General features: G+C 37.3%; 1 protein-coding gene across 2 annotated transcripts in view; it reads right to left on the reverse strand.

Moving 5' to 3' along the window:
- The window catches only part of CAND1 (cullin associated and neddylation dissociated 1), a 35,664-nt gene extending 13,720 nt beyond the window's left edge, over window positions 1-21,944 (reverse strand). Inside the window, exons 1-7 of one of the 2 annotated variants that reach the window (XM_043887838.1) lie at window positions 21,514-21,944; window positions 12,259-12,402; window positions 4,883-5,037; window positions 2,615-2,738; window positions 1,423-1,679; window positions 1,237-1,342; window positions 47-192 (exon numbers count right to left, since the gene is read on the reverse strand). In XM_043887838.1, coding sequence (XP_043743773.1) covers window positions 47-192; window positions 1,237-1,342; window positions 1,423-1,679; window positions 2,615-2,738; window positions 4,883-5,037; window positions 12,259-12,402; window positions 21,514-21,581 — 1,000 coding nt within the window. In that variant the 5' untranslated portion in view covers window positions 21,582-21,944. The remainder of the gene's footprint in view (window positions 1-46; window positions 193-1,236; window positions 1,343-1,422; window positions 1,680-2,614; window positions 2,739-4,882; window positions 5,038-12,258; window positions 12,403-21,513) is intronic. The other variant, XM_043887847.1, reaches the window with a different exon arrangement.
- Between the last annotated feature and the right edge of the window lie 811 nt (window positions 21,945-22,755).

Raw genomic sequence — 22,755 nt, forward strand, 5'->3', positions numbered from 1 at the left:
TTCTTTCATGAAAATATAGCAAATCCTTCTACTTAATTTGAAATACCTTGGTCGTCATCATCACCACCATCTGCATCCATGGCGTTTTCATCTTCATCTTCATCATCATAATTATAATTAGGATCGTAAGTAAGATACTTAAGACATATATTTATAATGGTAGAAACATGGGGATACACTTCCTTAGGACATCTGTAGAAAAAACAAAAGCTGCCTTGAATAATTGTACTTATCTTCTTGATTCAATATCTGTCAACTTTATTACCAGATTTTGTCTTCCCTTTAACATAACATTGGAAAAGTAGTCTCCAGCCTTTTCAACACCAAAGATCCTTCATCCTTCCCTCTCACTGACTTCATGTTTTAGAAGAGATTTACTTTCCAAATTACTCTTTTTTAATCAATTTTAAGATGAACTCTTCCCTCCTACCACCACCACCACCATTTTAACAATTTCGAAGTCAGGATGATTCTTACAATAAATGGTAGGACATGGTTAGTGTGGGGTCATACAAAGAGAGATCTGTATACACTCTATCTTTTCAACATACAAGTATAACACAAAGGCCAAATAAACGCATTCTTCAGTAACTAGCATTACTGGTGAAAATGGCAGGATACATTAATTTAGGTTTGGTCTTATAACAAACTGCTTACTATTACTACAAACAGCAACAGTCAAGTCGCAAAACGCTGTGCTACAATGCTGTCAATCCTAGCCAGGAGTGGGGGGGAAAAAAAAAAACAATCTCGCTACTTAGCCAGTGTGATCTTCTCACACATAAACACAGTTATTATTAGAACCAAGGTTTTCAAACTGAGAATCACTGCCCTAGCAAAATAGATGTAACAGATCTCAAAATTGTTGAGGAGATACAAAATTCACTAGTATGTATTTCTAACCAGATAATTAATTTGTTCTGGTAAACCACATTAAGACAACTGAAAGACAATTATATAGACCTTTCCCAAGTTCTTTAAGTTCTAACAGTAAGGAGGAAACATTTCAAAATAAATGTGACAACTGTATTTTAAAATAAAGATGATATTCACCTCAAATACTATATTGTTATCACTTATTATTTAAAACTTAATTAAAACATCTGAAATCCAAAATTCAACCCAGCTGTGAGTAAAATAAATCCATTTTTCCTCACCCACCAAATCTGGATGTTCATTATTATACTGTTCTTAAGAAAAAATTTTATTTGAAAAATAGAGATCTTAAAAACTTGCCTTCTCACAAATGATTCAAAGGCTTGAATGCAGTACTCTCTTAATTCATCGTCATCTACATTACAAAATTTTACCACCAAAGGAATTATCTTCTCAAGGTATTCACCTAAGAAAAGCATATTGGTTCTTATAAATATTCATTAATATGTTTTAAAGAAAATTTTTAATTATATAAATATTTCTTACCTATTCTATGACCAGCTTGCCTACTAATAGCAGCAATACATTGTATGTAGGTTCTTGTTGTTGACATGGAATCATTTTTTGACAACTCTGACAACAGATGTTCAATAAGATCGACAAAAACTATATTTCCACAGCTCATAACCAGATGGCCAAGAGCAATAATGGTTCTTTTCCTCACTGCAAGTCTAGGGCTGGTCAACTGGGGGAGCAGACAGGTCAGAATTGAAGGATGGAAATTAACAAGAAGTCCTCCTTGCCTTAAAATAAAATAAGAAGAAAACAAATAAATTCAAGATGTCCAAGAACTACTACAATTTCTGCCCTCTGACCATCTCTTGATTACTTCTTCTCCCCATTGTCTTTTCTCTACAAATCTATACACGTAGTTTCAACCACTTTGTTGGTTCAACGCCTCTCTCTCTCTCAAATCATTTCACATGCGCAGTTCAGTGACTCAACAGCAGTCACACACGTGTGTCCGGTGCCAGTGCAGTGCTGAAGTCACACACAGGACAAAAGGTCTAGCTGAACTCCCACCACTTATCACATCAGTAAGACTCCACTCAGTCAGAATCATCTCCCACTACCTTCTGTTCATTCTACAGTCTGGAATACTAGAATTTAATGTTTCCCAACTCAAGACTACTCATATATTCTGATATAGTCTATCCTTAAGTACATACACCTGTGCTCTAACCACTTTACAAAACTAAATCCAGATGCGGTTTCCATAACAAACTTGTCAAAGTACACTATACTCTGCGTTAATATTTAGTCCAACTCTGCCTTACATTACAGGCATTTGGCTTATCGCCTATAGTGAAGTATAAGCTTTTTGTGTGCTCGGATAGCTCTTCGCTTTTACGGTGTATTTGTACCACATGAAGGCACTTGATTATTTTCAAGTTCAAGTGAATTAGCCACAAGTAATGATGACTGTATTCAAGAAAATAAAGGGTAAAAAAAACTATGCTGAATTATTTAAATTACATATTATTTTTCAAGCTACAAGAAATATCCTTGCTATGTAATATTACATAAATGTAATTAGCTTTTTTCTTCCCTCACCCCTAACCACACATTTATAAAACAATTTAAATATGAATAATTTGACATTTTATTATATTTATCAGAAAGTGTTAATAAATCCAAGTATCTGTATGTAAGTAATAGAAACCACAGTCATGTTTACCTGCTTAACATATCAGCCATAATATCTAAGGCTTCTAGCTGAACAGAGACATCTTCCTGCTTTGCTATTGCACTGGTAAGACGCCCAGTAATCTTTTTACATACATTAGCAGCTAATGCAGAGCCTGCATGAAAAAGGAACCATAATAATTTCAAAGCAAGTATGTTGAATTCCACCTTAAATTCATTCTAGTTACTAAACACTCAGCAACTCTAAACTTGATTTAGAAACTGACTCGAGATCCATGTCAGAAAAATGTTTCAAAATAGGCTGCTTTTCAATAAGTTATTAGACATAAACAAGAATTAGAGATAACTGCAGAAGAGTACATGAAACAGGGAAAACAATATCAATTCAGTAAACTCATACAGCACAACTATTTCTGTGCACCAGTGGGAATGCTAGCTATGGAGCTATTAGCAGCTATAATGTTTACACCTCTAAACTGGAAAGCACATTAACATTTTTCTCTACTTGAGTCATCTTTAGTAGTAACCTGATGAGAACCTTTCCAATCTAAGTAGAAATGTTGTTCCAGGAGACCCATCAATAAAGGTTATTAATGGTTTAAAGTAGATCTGTATTGTTACTGACCAGAGAGAGGAAAAAAAGGAAAAAGAAACTGTGAAAGTAAAAATTTGCATGGTTAACAGAATTCCTGTTAAGAGCCAGAAATCAGCTAAAAACAAACATGTTTCAATGAGAGGGAAAAAATGAGGAAAATTATCAATATAACTAATAAAAGGATGCTTGCTCCTTGGAAGAAAAGTTATGACCAACCTAGACAGCATATTAAAAAGCAGAGACATTACTTTGCCAACAAAGGTCCATCTAGTCAAATCTTTGGTTTTTCCAGTAGTCATGTATGGATGTGAGAGTTGGAAGAATTGATGCTTTTAAACTGTGTGGTTGGAAAAGACTTGAGAGTCCCTTGGACAGCAAGGAGATCCAACCAGTCAATCTTAAAGGAAATTAGTCCTGAATATTCACTAGAAGGACTGATGCTAAAGCTGAAACTCCAGTACCTTGGCCACCTGATACAAAGAACTGACTCACTGGAAAGACTCTGATGCTGGGAAAGACTGAAGACAGGAAGAGAAGGGGACAACAGAGGATGAGATGGTTGGATGGCATCACCAAATCAATGGACATGAGTTTCAGCAAGCTTCAGGAGTTGGTGATGGACAGGAAGCCTGGCATGCTGCAGTCCATGAGGTCTCAAAGAATCAGATGTGACTGAGCAACTGAACTGAATACAACTATAAATAACATACTTCAGAGTTGGTGAAATATTTTTGAAGTAACTAATTAGTAAGGGTAAAGTAACAATGACATGATACAGTGAAGAAAAAAAGCCCATCACCTCTGGGTTAAAAAAATAATGGGTATGAATCTTCTTCTTCACCTAACAAGTTAATCAAAACTTTGGATGAACTGACCTAATCTCTCTGAATTTCAATTCTCTTATCAACAATCTACATCATTATTAAGACCTCCCATGACTGACGTTTAGACAAAGTGAAATAGTACATATGCATCATCTAGCATGACGGCACAGTGATTAATAAATATCAAGTAAATGAATGAAAACTACATACTGAGACTACATTTTTACCAATATACATCTTTCCATGAAAGAGAAATTTCACTCCATTTGCAGATGAAACAGTAACTTTAGACTGTTAATTTAAGCCAATAGCTTAGTAGTCAAGACCAATTCTAAAACTTACATAAAAATTTCTGTTGGAGATCAAAAGCTAATTACTTGACAAATTCATTAACTGTAACTGTTCTAAACTTTTTAAAATTGTTAAGTAGTTATAAAAGGCTAAGCCTGAATTAAAGATACTAGTAAACTGAAATCTTTCATAGCTATCTTAATAGTGTTAAGTTTTACACCATAAATTCTAATGCAAAGCAAAATTAATACTGAAAATGGAAAGCTAATCAAAATAACTCATGATTTTAGTTATCTTTTCTCTCATTGCATACACTGGTTTAACTCTTTTCTGCAAGTCACTGTACATGCAATGATATAAAATCAAGTTCCAACATCAAAAATTTTCAAAACTGGCACTCCAAAGAAATACTTAAATTCAATCAAAATAACTGATTTTTAAGCAAAAATAAGACTCTAGACTCTTTTCCCTTCACTGTTCAAAGGGATGTTTACAAAGATCTCTCTCTGTGACTAGGAGGAAAAAAAATTAGAGGAGAAACACTTCCATTTATAAAAGGAAAATAGAAGGAAAAAACACTCTTGCTTACCACTGGAAGCTGGAGGAAGTTCTCCAATTACTGTTTTGAGGCCAATACTTGAAATATCTCGAAGCTGTTCTTTATCAGAAAGCATGTTAGTGCAGAGGGTATCTACAATTGTCTCTACTTGGTATTCTTTCACTTTACTCACTAAAGGACCAAGACTGTAACACAAAAAGAAAAAAAAAAAAAATTAACCTAGATAAAAAAACAGAAAAACAGACAAGTAGTATACGAATAAGAGTATTAAAAATTCTTGATTAATAAGCTTCTTGCAGTTTCCAATTTCTTTCCACTTATCTTCTTCATAGTATCATGAAACTCAAGATGCTTTCACCTGACCCCCACCCTTGGCAAACCCTTAAAATACACATCTTGTAACAATAAAAAAGCTAATTAGGAGTCTGTTCCTAACAAGAATCCCATGATTTACCTGCAATAGAAATTCCATCCAACCTATCACATTTTGCCAACTGTGATCCTTTCTTCCTACCATCTAACACCAACTTCATTCAATTCATATGCCCAAGAATTTATATTTCTTTTATTTTCTTGTTTTAAGCATCAAGCAATCAGTTGCAGAAAGCAAACAATCAGAACCTCTTCATGCCTCCAAAGCGTCTTCTATGTCTTTCACATTAGTACCTCATACTGCTATTATTTAGCACTGCAGGTAAGTCTGCCGGCTGAGGATGAAGGCAAGCTCTCCTTCTGTCCTTCCCACAGAACTTAGCACATAGATAATACTCGGGGCATGACTGTCCATTGAAGAGCCAGAGTACTCAAGACTACTGAATAACAAAAGTATGGCCCTGATCTTCAAAAATTTACCATCTGGTTGGTGAGGTAAGGAACTCACATATAACTATTGTAGAAATTAACTGAAGGCATTCACTACTCTGCGCAACTAGAAAAAAAAAAAGAAAGAAAACTTTTAAATGCAATGTTAGTATTTATTCACAGACAGGAGACCACACCTCAGAGACAAATTTTAGGTACTGGCATTTACTGGATAGTTAGAAAAAAGAGCATTTCAAATGGAAGGATCAGATGCTAGAATGAATACAATACACACTAAAGAGATGAGAAGTCAAAAGACTTGCCTGACTTAGTCATTACTCATATTAAACTTTCAAGGTCGCTTTTCAGGGACCCCAAATCAAACTTCCATTTGTTGCTATAAAATATTGCCCCAAAAAAGGTATTAAAAAAAAAAAGACAAAACAAACCAACAGGGACTTCTCTATTGGTCCAGTGGTTAAGACTCTGCCTGCCAATGCAGGGGACATGGGTTTGATCCGGCTCCAGGAAGATTCCACATGCCCCGGGGCAACTAAGCCCACGGGCCACAACTACTGAGTCTGCGCTCTGCAACAGAAGCCAGCCTCAAGGAGGAACCTGCGCACCACAGCCAGGGCGGCCCCTGCTCACCACAGCTAGAGAGAGCCCGCGCACAGCAGTGAAGGCCCGGAGCAGCCAGCAAAATAAATAAAAACCAACAGCAACAAAAGAAATAGAAAAAAGGCAAAATGGCATGCTGAAAGCTTCCTACATCAATATTTACAATAAACAATGAACTCAAAAAACAATGCCATCAAAGGGAAGAAATTATGAAACTGAATAGAAGGAAAAAAAGCAAGACTTAACCATCTGCTGTCTACAAGACACATAATTTAAAAATAAAAACAGACTAAAAGCTGAAAGTAATAGAAAAAAGATACACTATGCAAATACTAATCTAAAAAAAAAAAACTGGGGCAGCTATATTAACATAAGAAAAAATATATTCCAAGATACAGTATATTTAAAAAGGAACATTTTTACTCATAAAAACATCAGGAAGACATAATTATAAATATGTATGCCTCTAATCATACAGCTTTAAAATACATGAAGCAAAAATTGACATTATTAAAGAGAAAAACAGATAAACAGACAATGATAGTTGAAAATTTTAACACTCCTTCTCTCAGTATTTAATACCAAGAAGAAAAAATCACAAAGGATATATAAATCTGAACAACACTACCAGCTACCTTGACCTGACATTTATAATATACCGTACCCAACTTCCATAGAAAACACTTTCAAATATACACAGGGAGCATCCACCACAGTGAAGTCACTCAGTCATGTCCAACTCTTTGCGACCTGATGGACTATACAGTTCATGGAATTCTCAGGCCAGAATACTGGAGTGCGTAGCCTATCCCTTCTCCAGGGGATCTTCTGACCCAGGAATCAAACCAGGGTCTCCTGCTTTGCAGGCAGATTCTTTACCAACTGAGCTATCATATGCTGAATCATAAAACCAATCTCAATGAGTAGACAGAACAATACAAACCAAAACAAAATAAACTTCTGTAGAGTATGATTCTCTGATCATATGCAATTAAGTCAGAAACCATTAAAAATAAACACCCAGATAACCTCTAAATATTTGAAAATTGCTTCTAAAGAACTGGTAAATCAAAGAAAAATCACAATGGAGATTAAAAATGCTTCAAACTGAATGATAAAAAAATAATCACAAACTACTTGGAGAAAATATACCTTTAAATGTTTAAGAATTAGGAAAGGAAAAAAGGAGCGGAAAGAAAAATAGTTAAAAAAAAAAAAAGCAGCAGCGGCAGCAATCAGTAAAATAAGGCAACACACAATAGGGAAAATGACAAACCTTAAAGTCAGTTCTTTGATAAGATTAGTAAATATTGTAAATCCTTGATTAAATGAATTGAGGGGGAAAGAGAGAAAACAAATTCCTAAAATCAGGATTAAAAGAGGGGGATATTCACTGACAACAATTGTTAAGGTAGAATATCCCGAGGAATGAACAGAAAGTACTGTAATAATTATGAGATAATGCAATTAACGGTTAAAAGATCTAGTATTATTTTAATTGCTGATCCTCTTCAAATATTTCTATAGCTTCAACACAATTTCAATCAAAATTTGAGCAAGCTTATTTTTAAAAAAGAACCTGAGAAACTGATTCTAAAATTTACATGAAATAAAAAGAACTTAAAAACTCAAAATACTCTTGAGAAAAGAAAAATGAGTCCAGAAAACTTACAAGACCTTACTTCAGACTTCTACAGATCTGTACCAGTGTTTCTCAACCAAGGGAGACTTTTGCCCTTCAACAAAAATTTGGCAATGTCTGGAGACCTTTTTGGTTGCCCCTACTGAGGGATGGAGGAATGCTACTGGCAAAAATAGTGTGTAAAAGCTGAGAGACTGCTACATATCCAACAATACATGGAACGTACAAGATAGTTCCCAATAACAAAGAATTATCTGGCCCCAAAACCCAAAAGCACCAAGCCTGAAAGCCTGAGCTATGCTAACAAAACAGTATGGCATTGGCATTAGAATAGACAAATAGATCAGTGGAACATAACAGAGTCTGGAAATAGACTTAACATTTTTATAGTCAATTGACTTTTGACGGAGATGCCAAAACTGTTTTGACAGTAGAGAAAGGAAGATGCTTTCAATAAATGGTGCTTCAACAACTGGATATCCATATGGGAAAAAAAATAACCTCAATTTCTGCTTCATAAAAATTAATTCAAGATAGATCACAGGACTAAAAATAAAAGCTGAAACTATAAAGCTTTTAGAAAACAAGGGAAAATCTTTGCAGCATAATGTAAACAGATTTCTAAGAACACAGAAAGCAATAACCATAAAAGCTGAAACGAATTTATAAATTAAGTCAAACTAAATTTTAAAGTAAATTAAAAATTTAAGATCAAATTGGGAGAAAATAATTAAAAACATATATGTGCAAAAGGACATATACCCAGAATATATGAACTACAATTCAGTAGTAAAAAGAGAACCTCAATTTTAAAAAATAGGGAAAGTCCACAAAAAAATAAATGGCAATAAACCAAACAGCATTAAACATCAGTAGTCATTCAGAGAAATGGAAATTAAAACTACACCTATACACCAACTGGAATAGATAAATTAAAGAGCAACAGAACCAGGACTTCCCGGCAATCCAGCAGTTAGGACTCCATGCTTCCACTGCAGGGGGCACAGGTTTGATCCATGGTACGGAAACCATCTGGAATGTTGAGAGTCGTAGCCAAAAAAAAAGTAACACGACCAACCATTGATGATAATGTGGAACAACTGGTTCTTTCATGTAAAATGGTACAAATATTGTTTGGAAAACAATATCAGTTTCTTAAAAGTCTAAATGTTCATGCGTGCTAAGTCGCTTCAGTCATGTTCGACTCTTTGCAACCCAACGAGGTATCAGGGACCTCTATCCATGGGATTCTCCCGGCAAGAATACTGGAGTGGGCTGCCATTTCCTCCTCCAGGGGATTCTCCCCCACCCAGGGATTGAACCCGAGTCTCTTACATCTCCTGCATTGGCAGGCAGGCTCTTTACCACTAGTGCCACCAAATAAACAGCAATTTCATTCTTCCTAAGAAATAAAGACATATGTCCTAAAAATCATACAAGAATGTTCACACTACCTTTATGCACAATGGCCAAACCCTAAAAAGATATCAATGAACTACTAATCAGCAGCAAAAAGTCACAAAACACTAATATATCCAAAATAAAACCAACTTAAGGTGAACAATGTTGACCTCTAGTAAGAAGTTGTGAGGTAAGGATACAATTTTATGTTTTTCAAATGGTAATCCAGTTTTTTTTTAAAAAAAGGTTCAACTTTTCTCATGATGCCACCAACTGCATCATGTAGTTTCCATTCTATTTTCCACTACTGGTCTATGAATGTGTCACTACCTCACTGCTTTCATTAGATAAACATAACAGTATGTTTTCATATCAAGTAGGGTTAAACCAACACATCTCCAACTCCAGTGATTTTCAGGGCTTTTGTGGTCTATTCAAGCAAATATCCTGCCCCTCTTTGTTCTTCATACCAAAATGCTCTTTAGAATCAACCTGTCTAGCTTGTGGGGAAAACTTACTGATTTTTCGAGTTCAGTTACCATTAAAATAACCCAGAACTAACAAGTCTATTGAGTTAGTCTATCCAGGGACCTGAGATGTCTTTCCATTTGTTCACAAGTACATTTTTGCTATTGGTCAAGAGTATTTTAAAGCTTCTCTCCTATAAGTTTTTTTTTTTTTTTTTTTTTCCTATAAGTTTTTTAAAAGACAAAATTATATGCTTACTTTAAACCACACAATATCCTCACCCAAAGTCACCATTGTAACATTTGTTACATTTATTGCTAGGCATTTTGTCTTTCTGTTGCTGTAATAAATAGACATTTATTTCCATATCTTGTTTTATTTGCTTATATGAAGGCTAATTTTTGTTCATTAATTTTACAGCACACTCCTTCACTGAATTTTTTACTCTTTTCTTGATTGACTTGTTTTTGCCTATGACCTTTTAAAATTCTTTTATGTCTTAATTTCCTCCTCCTTGTCTTACAGTAGCTAATATCATCAAAAGAAACCTAATGAAGATAGAGAGATATTTGTGTTCCTGCCTTTAGTGTGAAAGTATCTGGTAATTTATTGACTTTTGGGTTGAGGTGTTTGTGCACTTTTTAAAAAAGGACCTATGGATTTCTTATTATTAAATGCTTTACTTGAAAAAAATGATGAATTCACTTTAATGATACAAAGCATCTCTGACCTGTTCTTCACTCTGACATTAAATATGATGCCAGTTTTCAGAAGGTATTTCATTCCTCTAATTATATTAAGTAGTCTAGGTGTTGTATTTTATTTTTTTCTTTTAAATGAAGAACCAAAGTTGAATCTCTTCCGTACCTTGACAACTAACCAGATAGTTTTTTTTCCCCTGATCTATTAACATGATGAAATAAACATATTAATAAAGCACATAATATTAAATTGTCCTTATATTCAAGATGAAATTCACTTGGTCATGGTAAATTACACTTAATATACTACTATTTTATTTTGAATATTTAAATGAAACTGATGTGTAATCTTCTCTTTTAGTGTTATATTTAGGCAGAATTTGTTATCAGTATTTTGTTTAAAAGTATTTTGTTCTGAAATAGTTCTAGAACTATCTGTACTGGAATTATCTGTTGTTTGAAGTTTCAAACAGTGTGCGGAAAGACTTTTGGGCACGGAGTTTCTTTTGGGTGATGAGTTCTTTGATAAATTTTTCAATTTCTTGATAAAGCTACTTAGTAATTTATCTATTAGGACTTTCCCTCCTCCTAGAACCTGTTCTTGAGTTTTATCTCCTAATACAGTATTTTTGTTTATATCTTAATTTCTTTCTTATATTACTAAATATATGTCATTTTCTACCCAACCTGTTAAATTTTAAGTATAAGAGATCATCAAAAGCTCAGGTTTCTAACACGATTCATACTCAAGTGAATAAAGATCTGTGTACCTCTCAATCTGAGACAAAGCCTAAAGGCTAGTAATTGTTCAGCACATATGTTAGACAAAATTTTATTTGTTAATAAGCACATACCAAAATAAAAGATGAAAATAACTACTGAAGTAAAACTAGACTCATTTGCTCTATTCTGCAACTTATTTTTTTTGAAGACCCATTTTATTTTAAACTTGCAAATGCCCCAAATTAAAGAAAGTTGTATTACATGTCTAGAAAAATCTATGCTGACCAATGATCTCACACTTTGCCTGTTTTTACAGCAGATGTGTAAATCCTTAGCCTAAAATAAATTTAAAGCCTTTATAAGAAAATTCAAAAGTAATAATGAGAATGCTCTATTTAAATTAATACCAAATATTATAGGCCATACGAAATGAGATTAAATTCTATAATTTAACTTAATAGGAAGCCAAAGGTTGTACTTACCAATAACTATGTAAATTTTAAAGATTTCTAATATTTGATATGCATAAATTAAAAAGATGCACTAATACCATTTACCAGGAACTCAAATTCTCTACCCACCTGTCAATATCACGCCTAAAAGATTCTCTCAATGCACCACTCTCCAAGGTAACGGGAATTCTTTGTAACCACTGTATCATCAGTGTTAAGTGAACTATGGTTTTAACTACTGCTATCCTTTACTAAGTCTTATTATTTTTCACTTCCCTTATCATTGGTTTTTAAACTCCACCCCACCTTGGAATATACAGTAAGTAGGCCTTTTAACCTAGCTAAAAAATCTGGCCAAACAAGTAAGAGAACTACTCTTTCTAAGGTGTCATAAGATATAAGTACCATTGTCCTAGCCAATATAGAAACTACATATAAGGATATGTGTCTACACATCAAGTATAAACACTAAGTCAAGTCACCTACAAACTCTAAAACACTCCACAAAGGCATAGAACAAAACTAAGAAAATTTACCAGTACCATATTGAGCTTTTTAAAAGTTGAGGTGGTAGGAAGCAAGTAAAAAACAACTCACCATTTGACAGCTAAATTCTGTACCTCTCCATTTTTATCTTCCAGTAACTTCAAAATCATTTTCACTACCTTTCTTTCACTATCATCATCCAACTTGATGGAATCTTTCTGCAGTTCTGTCATCAAATCATTTGTAGCCATAAACCTAATAAAAGATTAAAATTTGTCAGTAATTAAAATTTTTAAGCATTAATAAAAATCACTGTTTTCAAATCCAATGCTATCACTCGTATATAAGTCCTGACGTACTCTTTTAGATAAGGTTATCACTGGCTTTATTTTCCTCAGGTTAGTCTTGATTTCAAATTTATTGACAGGACCTTCAGTGAATGCTCATTCAGTCTAATAAAGCTGACTCTTGAGCAACGTGGGCATTAAAGGTGCCAAACCCCTGTCCTCCACATCTCATCAAAAATCCATGTATAACTTTACAGTCAACATCCACCTCCACACAATTCTCCATCTGCAGATTCAACCAATGGCAGATCATGTAGTATACACATGGTATGCATTTAATGAAAAATTTTCCCATGTTAAGTGGACCTGTGCAGTTCAAAACCATAGTTCTGGGGTGAACTATAATTGCATCAAGGCTTTTAGGGGAAGAAAAGTGCCTCTTTACTTTTACTTTGTGTGATTTGAATTTTATTTAGGAAGTCTTTAACATTAAGAATACCTTCCTGTGTAATACTGTTGTGTCAGATTGGGCGGCTCATATTACAAACCACTGGGAAAATTCCAAAATGCAAACTCTCACCTCCATCCCAACTCCCACCACCAGAATCAAGTGTATTTTCAAAAGGATGTTTTGAAGCAGAAAGCTGTTCCACCAGACATCCAGCCCCCTTTCCTTAAGAACCACCAAAGGACAAAGGACAAAGTTTTAAACTACACACAAGCATAATTCTTATAAAGTCTTGTTAAACTGCTTAAAAAGAAAAGCATTATGGTCAAATTGGGATAACACAAGTAAATTAAGCCTGTGCCTTTAAAAAATTAACACAGTTCTAACTGGAAGCCCCTTCCCATTTTACATGATGAAAAAAATGATTTTAAAATCTCGTAACAGTCCAGAAAGTTAAAAAAAAAAGAAAAAGAAAAAAACTGAATAGAACCATGCACGCAGTTCTACACAAAAGGCATGAAAAGCATCTTCACCAATTATTTTACTTAGATAAAATCCATTAGACAGGCATATCAGTTAGAAATCTAACTAAGAATCTAAGAATCTCTGAAATGTTAATCATGAGGTTGAAGAGAAAACACGGTGATAATCAACTTAAATTTAAAAAAGCATATCATCCCCATAAAAAGTTATTTTATAGTTCTGAAGAAACTACTGGTACAGAGATTCCTTCCTTTATTTACCATTTTTTTATTCACTGCTTGATATGCTACAAAGGCTGGATTATGAGCAAAGGACCCTCAGAGAACTTATACTCTAATAAAGAAGTTGATTGATTTCAAAAATCCATAATTAACAGTTAAACATTTTTAAAAGCTGAAATGAGCATCAGCAAAATTAGCAATAGATAATATTTTTAAAAACCAGAAAACTAGATTGAGATAGTAAGAATTACTTTTTAATTGTGACCCTGAAACCAGAAAGTTCCCTCTGGTAATCTGTTAAAAAGTTTGCACTGTAAATCTTAAAAAGAAGTTGTTTGACCAGTTTGAAAGCTGTCCACGGCAGACTGAAAAGCCAATTTGTAAAATGTCTCTTACACATTTATTGCTTTAGGTATGGCACTAAGGGCTGAAATGATAAACTCAGACCGAGTCCCTTCCTTTGAACTTTTCATCTCACATGGCAGACAAACAGGTAAATTGGACAAATCTCACACAAACTTTTAAAAATACTCAAGGGTGTGTGGCAATGACCACACCAAAGAACTGACAGTTTGGATTTCAAAGGTTTAAGACGGGTTTCCCTGGAGAAAGCTGGTTTGGGATTTTAAACCTGTGTGCGTGGTGGTGGTGCTGGGAGGAGCATAGCACCCCAGAGTGAGGAGCAATTCAGGGTGTCTGAGACACAGGGAAACCTAACGGGAAGATGGAAATACAGGCGGAGGTTAAGATGGGAAAGGTTGTATATACTCATCCACTACGTCCTGAGAACCTTTTATCTGTCAGGTACTGTACTAGGTGCTATGGATACAAGGGCTAGCAAAAGCAAACACAAGTGCTTCCTGCTACCTTGAAGCTTACCTAACAATCAAATTGAGGCATAATGATTTTTTTTTTTAACTACATATATGAGTATTTACATCATATGTAGTTAAGAACTGAGACAAATGCTATGAAGGAAAAGAACATGATACAAAGACAATGGGATAACAAAATAACATGACCTAGACTGGAAAGAAAATTGTGTATCAGAAAGACTGACATCCTAAATATGAACAAGAACTGTGTGTGGGGAGTGGGAAGGTTATAACCAAGTAAGCAAGGGCCAAAAGATTAAAGAGATTTGAAGACCTTACTAAGATTCTAGTCTTTATTATAAAAGTGATGCGAAGCTACTGAAAAGCATGTGAGGTAGAGACAAAGAGTAAGTGCAATGATCAGATTAACACTTTGCAAGTATTACTCTAGTTCCACTGTGGAAAATAGTTTGAAGAGAAACAAACTTCATTTAGCAGACTGAATGGAGAACAGTAAGGAGAGCTACTGCAGCGGTCTAAGTGAGAAATGATCACAGCTAGAATTAGAGTTATGGCAGTCAATGGAGATGGAAAAATGGACACACAGCCAATTCTCATTATTAGCAAAGTAAAATGTGTTGTAACCCCCAAATCAATTCTCCAATGCTTTCACGTCATTTGCAGACATGTGAAGAACCATGAAACATTTGAATCACACAAAGCACGTATCCGCACACACTCCCAGCTGACACTGCCCAAGGTGATGGTCTGCCTTATTTCACCTCTCAAACTGTAAACAAGCATGCTCTTCTCAATCTGTCTGGGGCCACTTTTTTTTTTTTGCATGTCTGTGCTTTTGTTGGTAATTTTGCTGTTTAGAGTGGCCCCTCCGGGGGCAGTGCTGAAGTGCTGGCTACTGTCCCCGAGAGCACACAAGGTCATGACGTGTCCTCCAGAAGAAGTACATATTAGACAAGGAACCACTGGGAAACAAGAAACAACCCCATTTGAGATTTACAAGATGAAAAATGAACAGGCTTTTGCAGTGGGTCAGACATGGGGTAGTGGCGGATGGGTTAAGCACAAAGCAGCAGGAGGGACGCAGGGTCTGGTCACAGCGGCTGTGTCTCCTGTCCCGGCGCAACGTTCCGGAGTAACCCCTGTCACCTTAGACGGTCCACTCACTCGTCTTACATGAGAGGGACTGAGACTAACAAGCCTGGTTTCACTACAGACTACACGGAATGGCCACTCCTCTGATCCAAATCAACAAAATCTCAGCAAAAGTGAAGACGTCAACGTCATGAATTACTGCCCTGAAGACCAACTTCATCTGCTCTTGGCCAAAAAAAACGAAGATTTGGGGGGAGGGGAGAGATGCTGAGAAAGGGGGCCCAGTAGCCTCTACAGTCCAGGAACTGTTCTGAGGTTCATACCTAAACTTCAATTATAATACCCAAATGAATAATCCAAACAGATCTTATCTTACAGTGAAAGGATGTTTTCCTATATATAATCACACAGAACACCCATTTCAGTAAGTTAACTTAGCAACACAAAATACCAAACACCCTCCTAAGAGAGTGACTGCAACGTCTGCTCTGCAACAGCTGCTCCTCCGCTTTACCACGTCTCCTTGTAACATTCAGGAAGGTCTCAGGTGATGGAATTGCCCCTTTCTGACAACATCCACTCTAACGCAAACCCCTGCCTCCTTAGACCTTCCCCAAATTATCCAAACAGGTACTAACAACCTCTAAAAGGTAACAAACCCAACCTGTGGGAGGGACACCTATACATATGAAAATTTCAAGAAGGAAAAAATGGGAAACAGTGTTTACATACGAAATAAACGAGCAAAGAAACCACTCACTAAGTTACCTGGAGATTGTTAGCACTTTGAGGGAGAGTAATTTCAGTCAGCTCAGGTGGGCAACCTCTTAAGAGTTTATCTCATCTATGGGAATTAGTGCTGAAGGTAATGATCAGCTGTGATATTTAGGAAGAAAATTCTAATGGAAGAACTACCAACGTACTGGATTAAAAAGAGGCCTGAGATAAGGAGACTAATTTGAGAAATACTCATCAGGGAACTAAAGTAAAGAAGAAAGGGTGATATCAAGGGTTCCAACTGGGACATTTGGTAGATGGTAACATTAACAGGACAAAATTGGAAAAAAGTTTTAAGGTGGGAGAGGAGGAAGTTGTGAGCGAGCGGACTTACTTCTCTGGGAGTCCCAGGTGGGTTAACCCACAGGCAGTGTCGTCTCATTCACTCAGATATATATTCTGGGGCTGCCATCATTAGAAACTGTGCCAAGGCTCTGCAGAATGTTACAGGCTAGACGGCCAGAGACTGCAACTTAACACACGTGGCTTATTTCTACTGAACTCAAAGTTCCCTGAGGAGGAAACTTATTCATCTTTAATAAATCCAATGTGGAGAGGCAGAAATAATGGTAGAAAGAGATACTCTGTACTGTACAGTGAGTGGCTTTCACAACACTTCTAATACACAAACACAATTTTGCTTGCTTGCAACAGATTTAAAGGCTATTGGCAAACTGCATCTTCCAGTGAACAGATTACCTTTCAAAGATTTCATACACACCCCACTGCTCTCTCACTTTTTCTCATTACTTCTCTTAGTCATGAATCAACTTGGGACAGTCTTAATACTGTTCATGTAAATAAAACTAGTTTTTAGTCATCTTTCTTCTTCCCAGTTTCCTCAATGAGGTCCCTTTCTCCTCTTGTTCAGTGGTGAGACCTAACCATTGCTGACAGTGAGTGGTTGCAGTACCTGTATCCACACCTCCCTCCAAATCACATTAAGTGAAATCACATAAAGTACTGCCATCAACAGGCAAAGTACTTAAAAAATGCTCAGTAGTCACCTTCTTAAATCTCTACAAATCTATTTCTTCTGATTAAACCTACTTTTCTTCAAGCACAAGCAGAACAGATAATTTAGTCTCTCCTGTTATAACTGTTGTCATTCGGTCACTCAGTTATGTTTGATCTTTGCAACGCCATGGACTGCAGCACGCCAGGCTTCCCTGTCCTTTACTGTCTCCTGGAGTTTGCTCAAACTCATGTCCACTGAGTCAGTGATGCTATCCAACCATCTCATCCTTTGTTGCCCCCTTCTCCTCCTGCCCTCAATCTTCCCATAATACATTATTGTAAATGCCCACACAGTACTTTCAACTATTACAGGATCTGTAAGATCCCTTCCAACTCTGAAAGCCAATGATTCCATAACAGGCCTGAGATTTTTATTAGCATTTTAAATAGCTTTCAAGAGCAAATATTTTCCAATAGTCCAAACACATAAATAAATTTGGTGACAAACCGTTATCAAGCTGGGAAATTCTACAATGCAGTAAATTATTTTAAGATCACATCAAATAATGAGTAGATTTTACAATGATTTCTTCAAGAAGCTTTCCCAATACTTATTTTTTTTTCCTTAACTCTGGAATTAAAATGCAATTCAACTAAAACAAGTTATCTATTGAGAACTACCAGGACCAAGGCCCTAAATAAAGTGGAGGATTCAGTTCAATAAGACAAGGTCCCTGCCGGCGTCTAACAAGGTTATCTATACCCTCTCCCTGAGTGGTGTTTTGTATAGAGTGCTCTCACACCTGCACTCATCTTCTCTAACTAGAGCTTCAAGACCTAGCTCAGATCACACCTTGCACGTGAATCTCCTTGCTTTCATGTTCTCTGCCACTTATGCCTGAAAGCTTAATTCAGCCCTGGGTTACTTATCTTTTTACAAATGTCTTAACCATTCAACAAGCATGCAGGTAATACTGAAGGCAAGCACTAATCTTCAACTTTTTGGAGTCCCTCTTAGGGAATTTAAAGTGTCTTCTAGCACAAACCATTCCATAAGCCTAACTTACAAATGAAATTGAAGGTCTTATTCTTAATGTCCCCTGGTAAAAACCTTGGTGAAGTAGAATATGGTAGTTAAGAGTTTATGCCCTGAGGGTATCTGGAAATCCTACATCTACTACTGTCAAACTGACCTTGGGCAAGCACTTATTGCCAGATCGAAGCTTCCTCAACTGTAACAGAGACTGCTTGTATCCACTTTATTAAAGTTGTAAGGATCAAGTGTATGAAGTCCACAGTAAGTATTAACTATTACGTACAGAGAGATAAAACAATGGTAAAAAATTTTTTTTAGCTTTTGATTCCCTGGAATACTTTAATTCAGTTGGTGGTGAAGTACATGAAAATAAAAGCAGAATATCATTAGTTACCTCAACCCACTGAATATTTAGGATTAATATTTATAAATGAAGCATTTGCATTATTTGTGCATATTAAAGTTTTCATTCTGTTATCTACAGAATCACCTAGCACTAAGCCTTACCATCCCATCTTCAAAGAATACAGTATACTAAAACACGAAAGAAAAAGGACCCTAGGTTTTGGTTTTCTCTCCCAATAAATTTGAGCCTATAATTTAAGTCCTACAACAACAAAAAGATTCTTTAAAAAATGCTGACACTCCAAAATTTAGAAGCCTGCATCCATTTCTTTACCCCCCTCACATTAAAAAACTATGTAGTTATTCAGAGACCTGAAAATCTGGCCCTGTAAGGGACGTTTTGTAATCATTCATGTCCAAGTTGCTCAAAAGTAAAAATTTAATCTCAAAGTAGTCTGCCCAAGATATCAGATAGCTTACAACAAAGAATCCTACAGAACTAGAACCTATATTTGTGACTAGTAGTCATATTCTCTCTGGATTCCACCATGAGGAAAATGATTGTTTCTTCCTTTTGGATGTACTGTTTTCTTTCCCCCCTTAGCACAAGGTAAAGTAGTCTGCATACATTAAGATTTTCTATAACATTAATTAATCTTATCCTCAAGATCCTTCTAGCATTAGGTATTTTAAAACATGTGACTACAACTATGATATTTCCAGCAAAATAAACAAGCATATAAATTTCTAAAGACAAATTAGAGAGCATCATTTTAAAACAGAACACATGTATTCAAATACAGAAAAATCTTGTACTTGACCACAAATGCTGTTTTAATTAATCTCTTAAATGTCAGTTATTTAATATACATAGTGCTTTGGTTTCAAAGACTTGTCTATTACTAAATGGTGTGAGCATATTACAAGTCTTTTTTTTTTTTATTACAAGTCTTAAAAACATAGTTATTAAGAGTATCTTTATGACAAATTACTGAAAGTCAGTTACTGTTCCTAGGCATATCTTCTATAACATTCACCAACTATTAGAAATATATCATTTTTAGGAGATTAAGTAATCCTCCAAGCAATGTTTTGATTTATTCAAGCCCAAACTGGTAGATAACCCTTATCAAGTTCAACACTGAGTATTACTCTTCCACATAATTTGTAAAAAAAAAAAAAAAAAAAACCACCCTCAAGCATATATGTATTACTTTGTTTTACTAAAAATGTAAGGAGGCTTCAGTCAATAATCACATATGCAGTATTATCACATGACTTGATTTCTGTATTTTCAATGGCTTGTACGGAAAGCAAGCAAAGCTCCAAAGGGAAACAACATTCTAATCCTGTAAGGAACAAACAACTTTTATTTCCCCCAATAATTTTTATTTTCACCCTAGAACTCACAAACCTAAAAATACCCCAAATAATCATCTCTTCCCAAAACACTAAAATATTTATTATGAGCAAACTAATTTTAAAAGTTTCGAATGCAATACTTAAAAACTCCCTAGGTAGCAAAACTTTTTGAAAATCATTCTTGGATTTGAAGCCACAGAACCAAAATGTATTTCATTGGCTATTTTAATATACCAGCATATCAATTTAACTAGCAACACGATTATTACATTTTTCATAATTCTTACACAAACAGAAAAAATTTCCCCCAGGACCTAAGGTTTGGGTATGTTCTCAGGTTTTAAAAGGTAACTGTTCATACAAAAAAAAAAAAAAAAAAAAACCCCTTCGGCCGAAATTCAAATTGAAGACTATTTGTTCTTCACTTTAAAACGCACAGAAAATACAACCACTAGTGAACAAAACAAGTATCAAAAAATATAAAAACCCGCTTCAGATTGGGAGCTTATTTAAATTTAATTCGTGATGGAACAGAAGGCGGGAAGCAAAGAATATAACAATTACTACCGTGCAAAAAAAGAAAGGAGAAAGAAAACAAGATAATCTGTGAAAATATAACAATTCTTCAATATGCATGTGACGAAGGTCTGGAACCAACAGCACAAGTCTCCAGGAACAGAACTTTATAACAAACCTTCATATTCACCGCCCCCATACTAGAAAACTCCCTTCAATACGATCCATTTGTTCCCTTTACTTTTTTGTTTAAGGTTCAGCAATTCACCTTTATGGTAGTAATTTTGAATATAAGGAAATAAGACTGAAACCCTGAGTTCCTGCTTGGGTTTTTACCTGCCAAAGAAAAACGACAAGAGATGCTGGCGGGAAAACTCTAGGAGTCAAGTTTCCACCATCCTGGCTCCCCCTCCACCTTCTTACCACCTTCACTAAAGGGATAATCCAAAGGAAAAGTTTATAACTCAACCCCGAAGACTTGTGAGGAAAAGCAAGTCGTTCAAGCAGAATGCACCTAGGCCCGCTCACATCTGCGGGCAAGGAGACGCAGCTGGGACCCCGCGGGGGCAGCTGCAGCAGCTCGGGGCCCACGAGCAGGGCGGCCTAGCGCCTTGGGCAGGCCGGCGGGTAGGCCTGGCCTCCACGTCTCCAAGCCTAGAGTGACTCCCTTGCCCACAGCGGTGCGTGATCTCGCCCCTTCACGCTACCTGGGACGCGAAGTCACGTCCTGGGAAGGCAGAGCATGCGGTGGGGGCGGTGGGGGACGCAGAAGGGGCCTATGACCGGAGATGGGCAACGGCCTAGAGGAAATAACGGGGGGAGGGGGCTAGAAGGTGAGCGAGGGAAGGGGCCTGCTGGGATCGGGGAGCGGAGGGTGGCCTGGAGGTGTCGGGAAAGCCGAGGAACCAGTTAAGGCCAAAGGGGTGGGGCAAGGCCTGTGTGAGGGCCAGGGCCACGGATGGGGGACGCCCGCCGAGGCGGACTGAGGGTCGGATTTCGGCCTCACCTGAAGTCCTTGTCGCTGGATGTCATTTTTTCCAGCAAATTGGAGATGTGGTACGAGGCGCTCGCCATGTTGACGGCCTCAATCCCGCCCGCCGGCGTTGCTGGTGCTGCTGCCCGCCGCCGCTGGGGCTCCTCCTCTCGCTCGCGGCAGCTCCCGCTTCCAGGGTCGCAGCGCGACGCAGACGCTGACTAGGGAGGCGCCTCGGCAGGCTACCCCCTCCCCGGCAAGGCGTGGGCCTGTCCCGGGGGAAGCAGAGGCTAAGGGGCCGGCCTAACGACGGCGCTGCTCGCCGGAGAACGGGCTCATGAGCAGCGTGGAGTACAGCAGGGCCTCTCCGAAGAGTCGGACACTTCCACTCCCTCCGCACTCGTTCCCTAGGGCAAGAGGCCAAAACCCACCTCCTTCGCTCCGGGGGCGGGCACGGTAGACGCGGGACGCTACGGAAAGCTAAGGTCAGAGTTCACGGAGGTCTCCCCACGCACGCTGTGGAGACGCCAGATAAAGGGCAATCCTGTTGGCTGAGGCCCATGTCAATCTACACGTGATCCGCCTTTCAGAGGCCTGCCTACAGCCAAAGGAGCTGATCTCGCGATACTTAAAAGCGACGGTTAAAGGACCGGGTGGCTAGGGGGTTGAGGATACCTTCATCCGAAAAAAACTTGTTTCCTGTACGACAGTAAGAAAAAAAGTTTACGATGTTTAAGGCGCACAAGGCCTGGGAATAAAACTAATTAACAGGTTAGCTTGGGGCACCAACAGAATAATTATTAGAAGGAGCTTTCGTTTGGAATCGGACGCGGGGCCTACATCCACTTAAACACGATGGTGTAATGTTGCCACGTGAAAACCACAAACCCCAGAATTCAGTCGGCATGTTATACTGGGTTAGGGTATGATTGGCTGAAGAAATTTGTAGCTTCCTTATTGGCTCCCGTGTGAGGAGTGAATGCTGGGATTTGTAGTCTGGCAAGGCAGCCGTGCTGGCTGAAACCTTTGGAGCGCGGCGGGCGAGGTTTCTGCAGCAGATTCTAATTTTCTCGTACAGCTGTATTTGGTGTTATGGGGTGTGTGCAGAGCTAGGCTGCTGCGGTCTGGGCAGGCGCATTGCGGCTGAGTTGATGTTCTTGGTAGAGGCCTAGTAGCGACTTCTAGCACTCCTCCAGGAATGTCATAGTTGCCTCGTTCTCAGAAGGCAACCAGTGCTTCTGCTTGGGCTCTCAACGTGCATTGAAGAGCCAGACC

The sequence above is a fragment of the Cervus elaphus genome, chromosome 3, assembly GCF_910594005.1.
Source record: "Cervus elaphus chromosome 3, mCerEla1.1, whole genome shotgun sequence".
NCBI classification, from domain to species: Eukaryota; Metazoa; Chordata; class Mammalia; order Artiodactyla; family Cervidae; genus Cervus; species Cervus elaphus.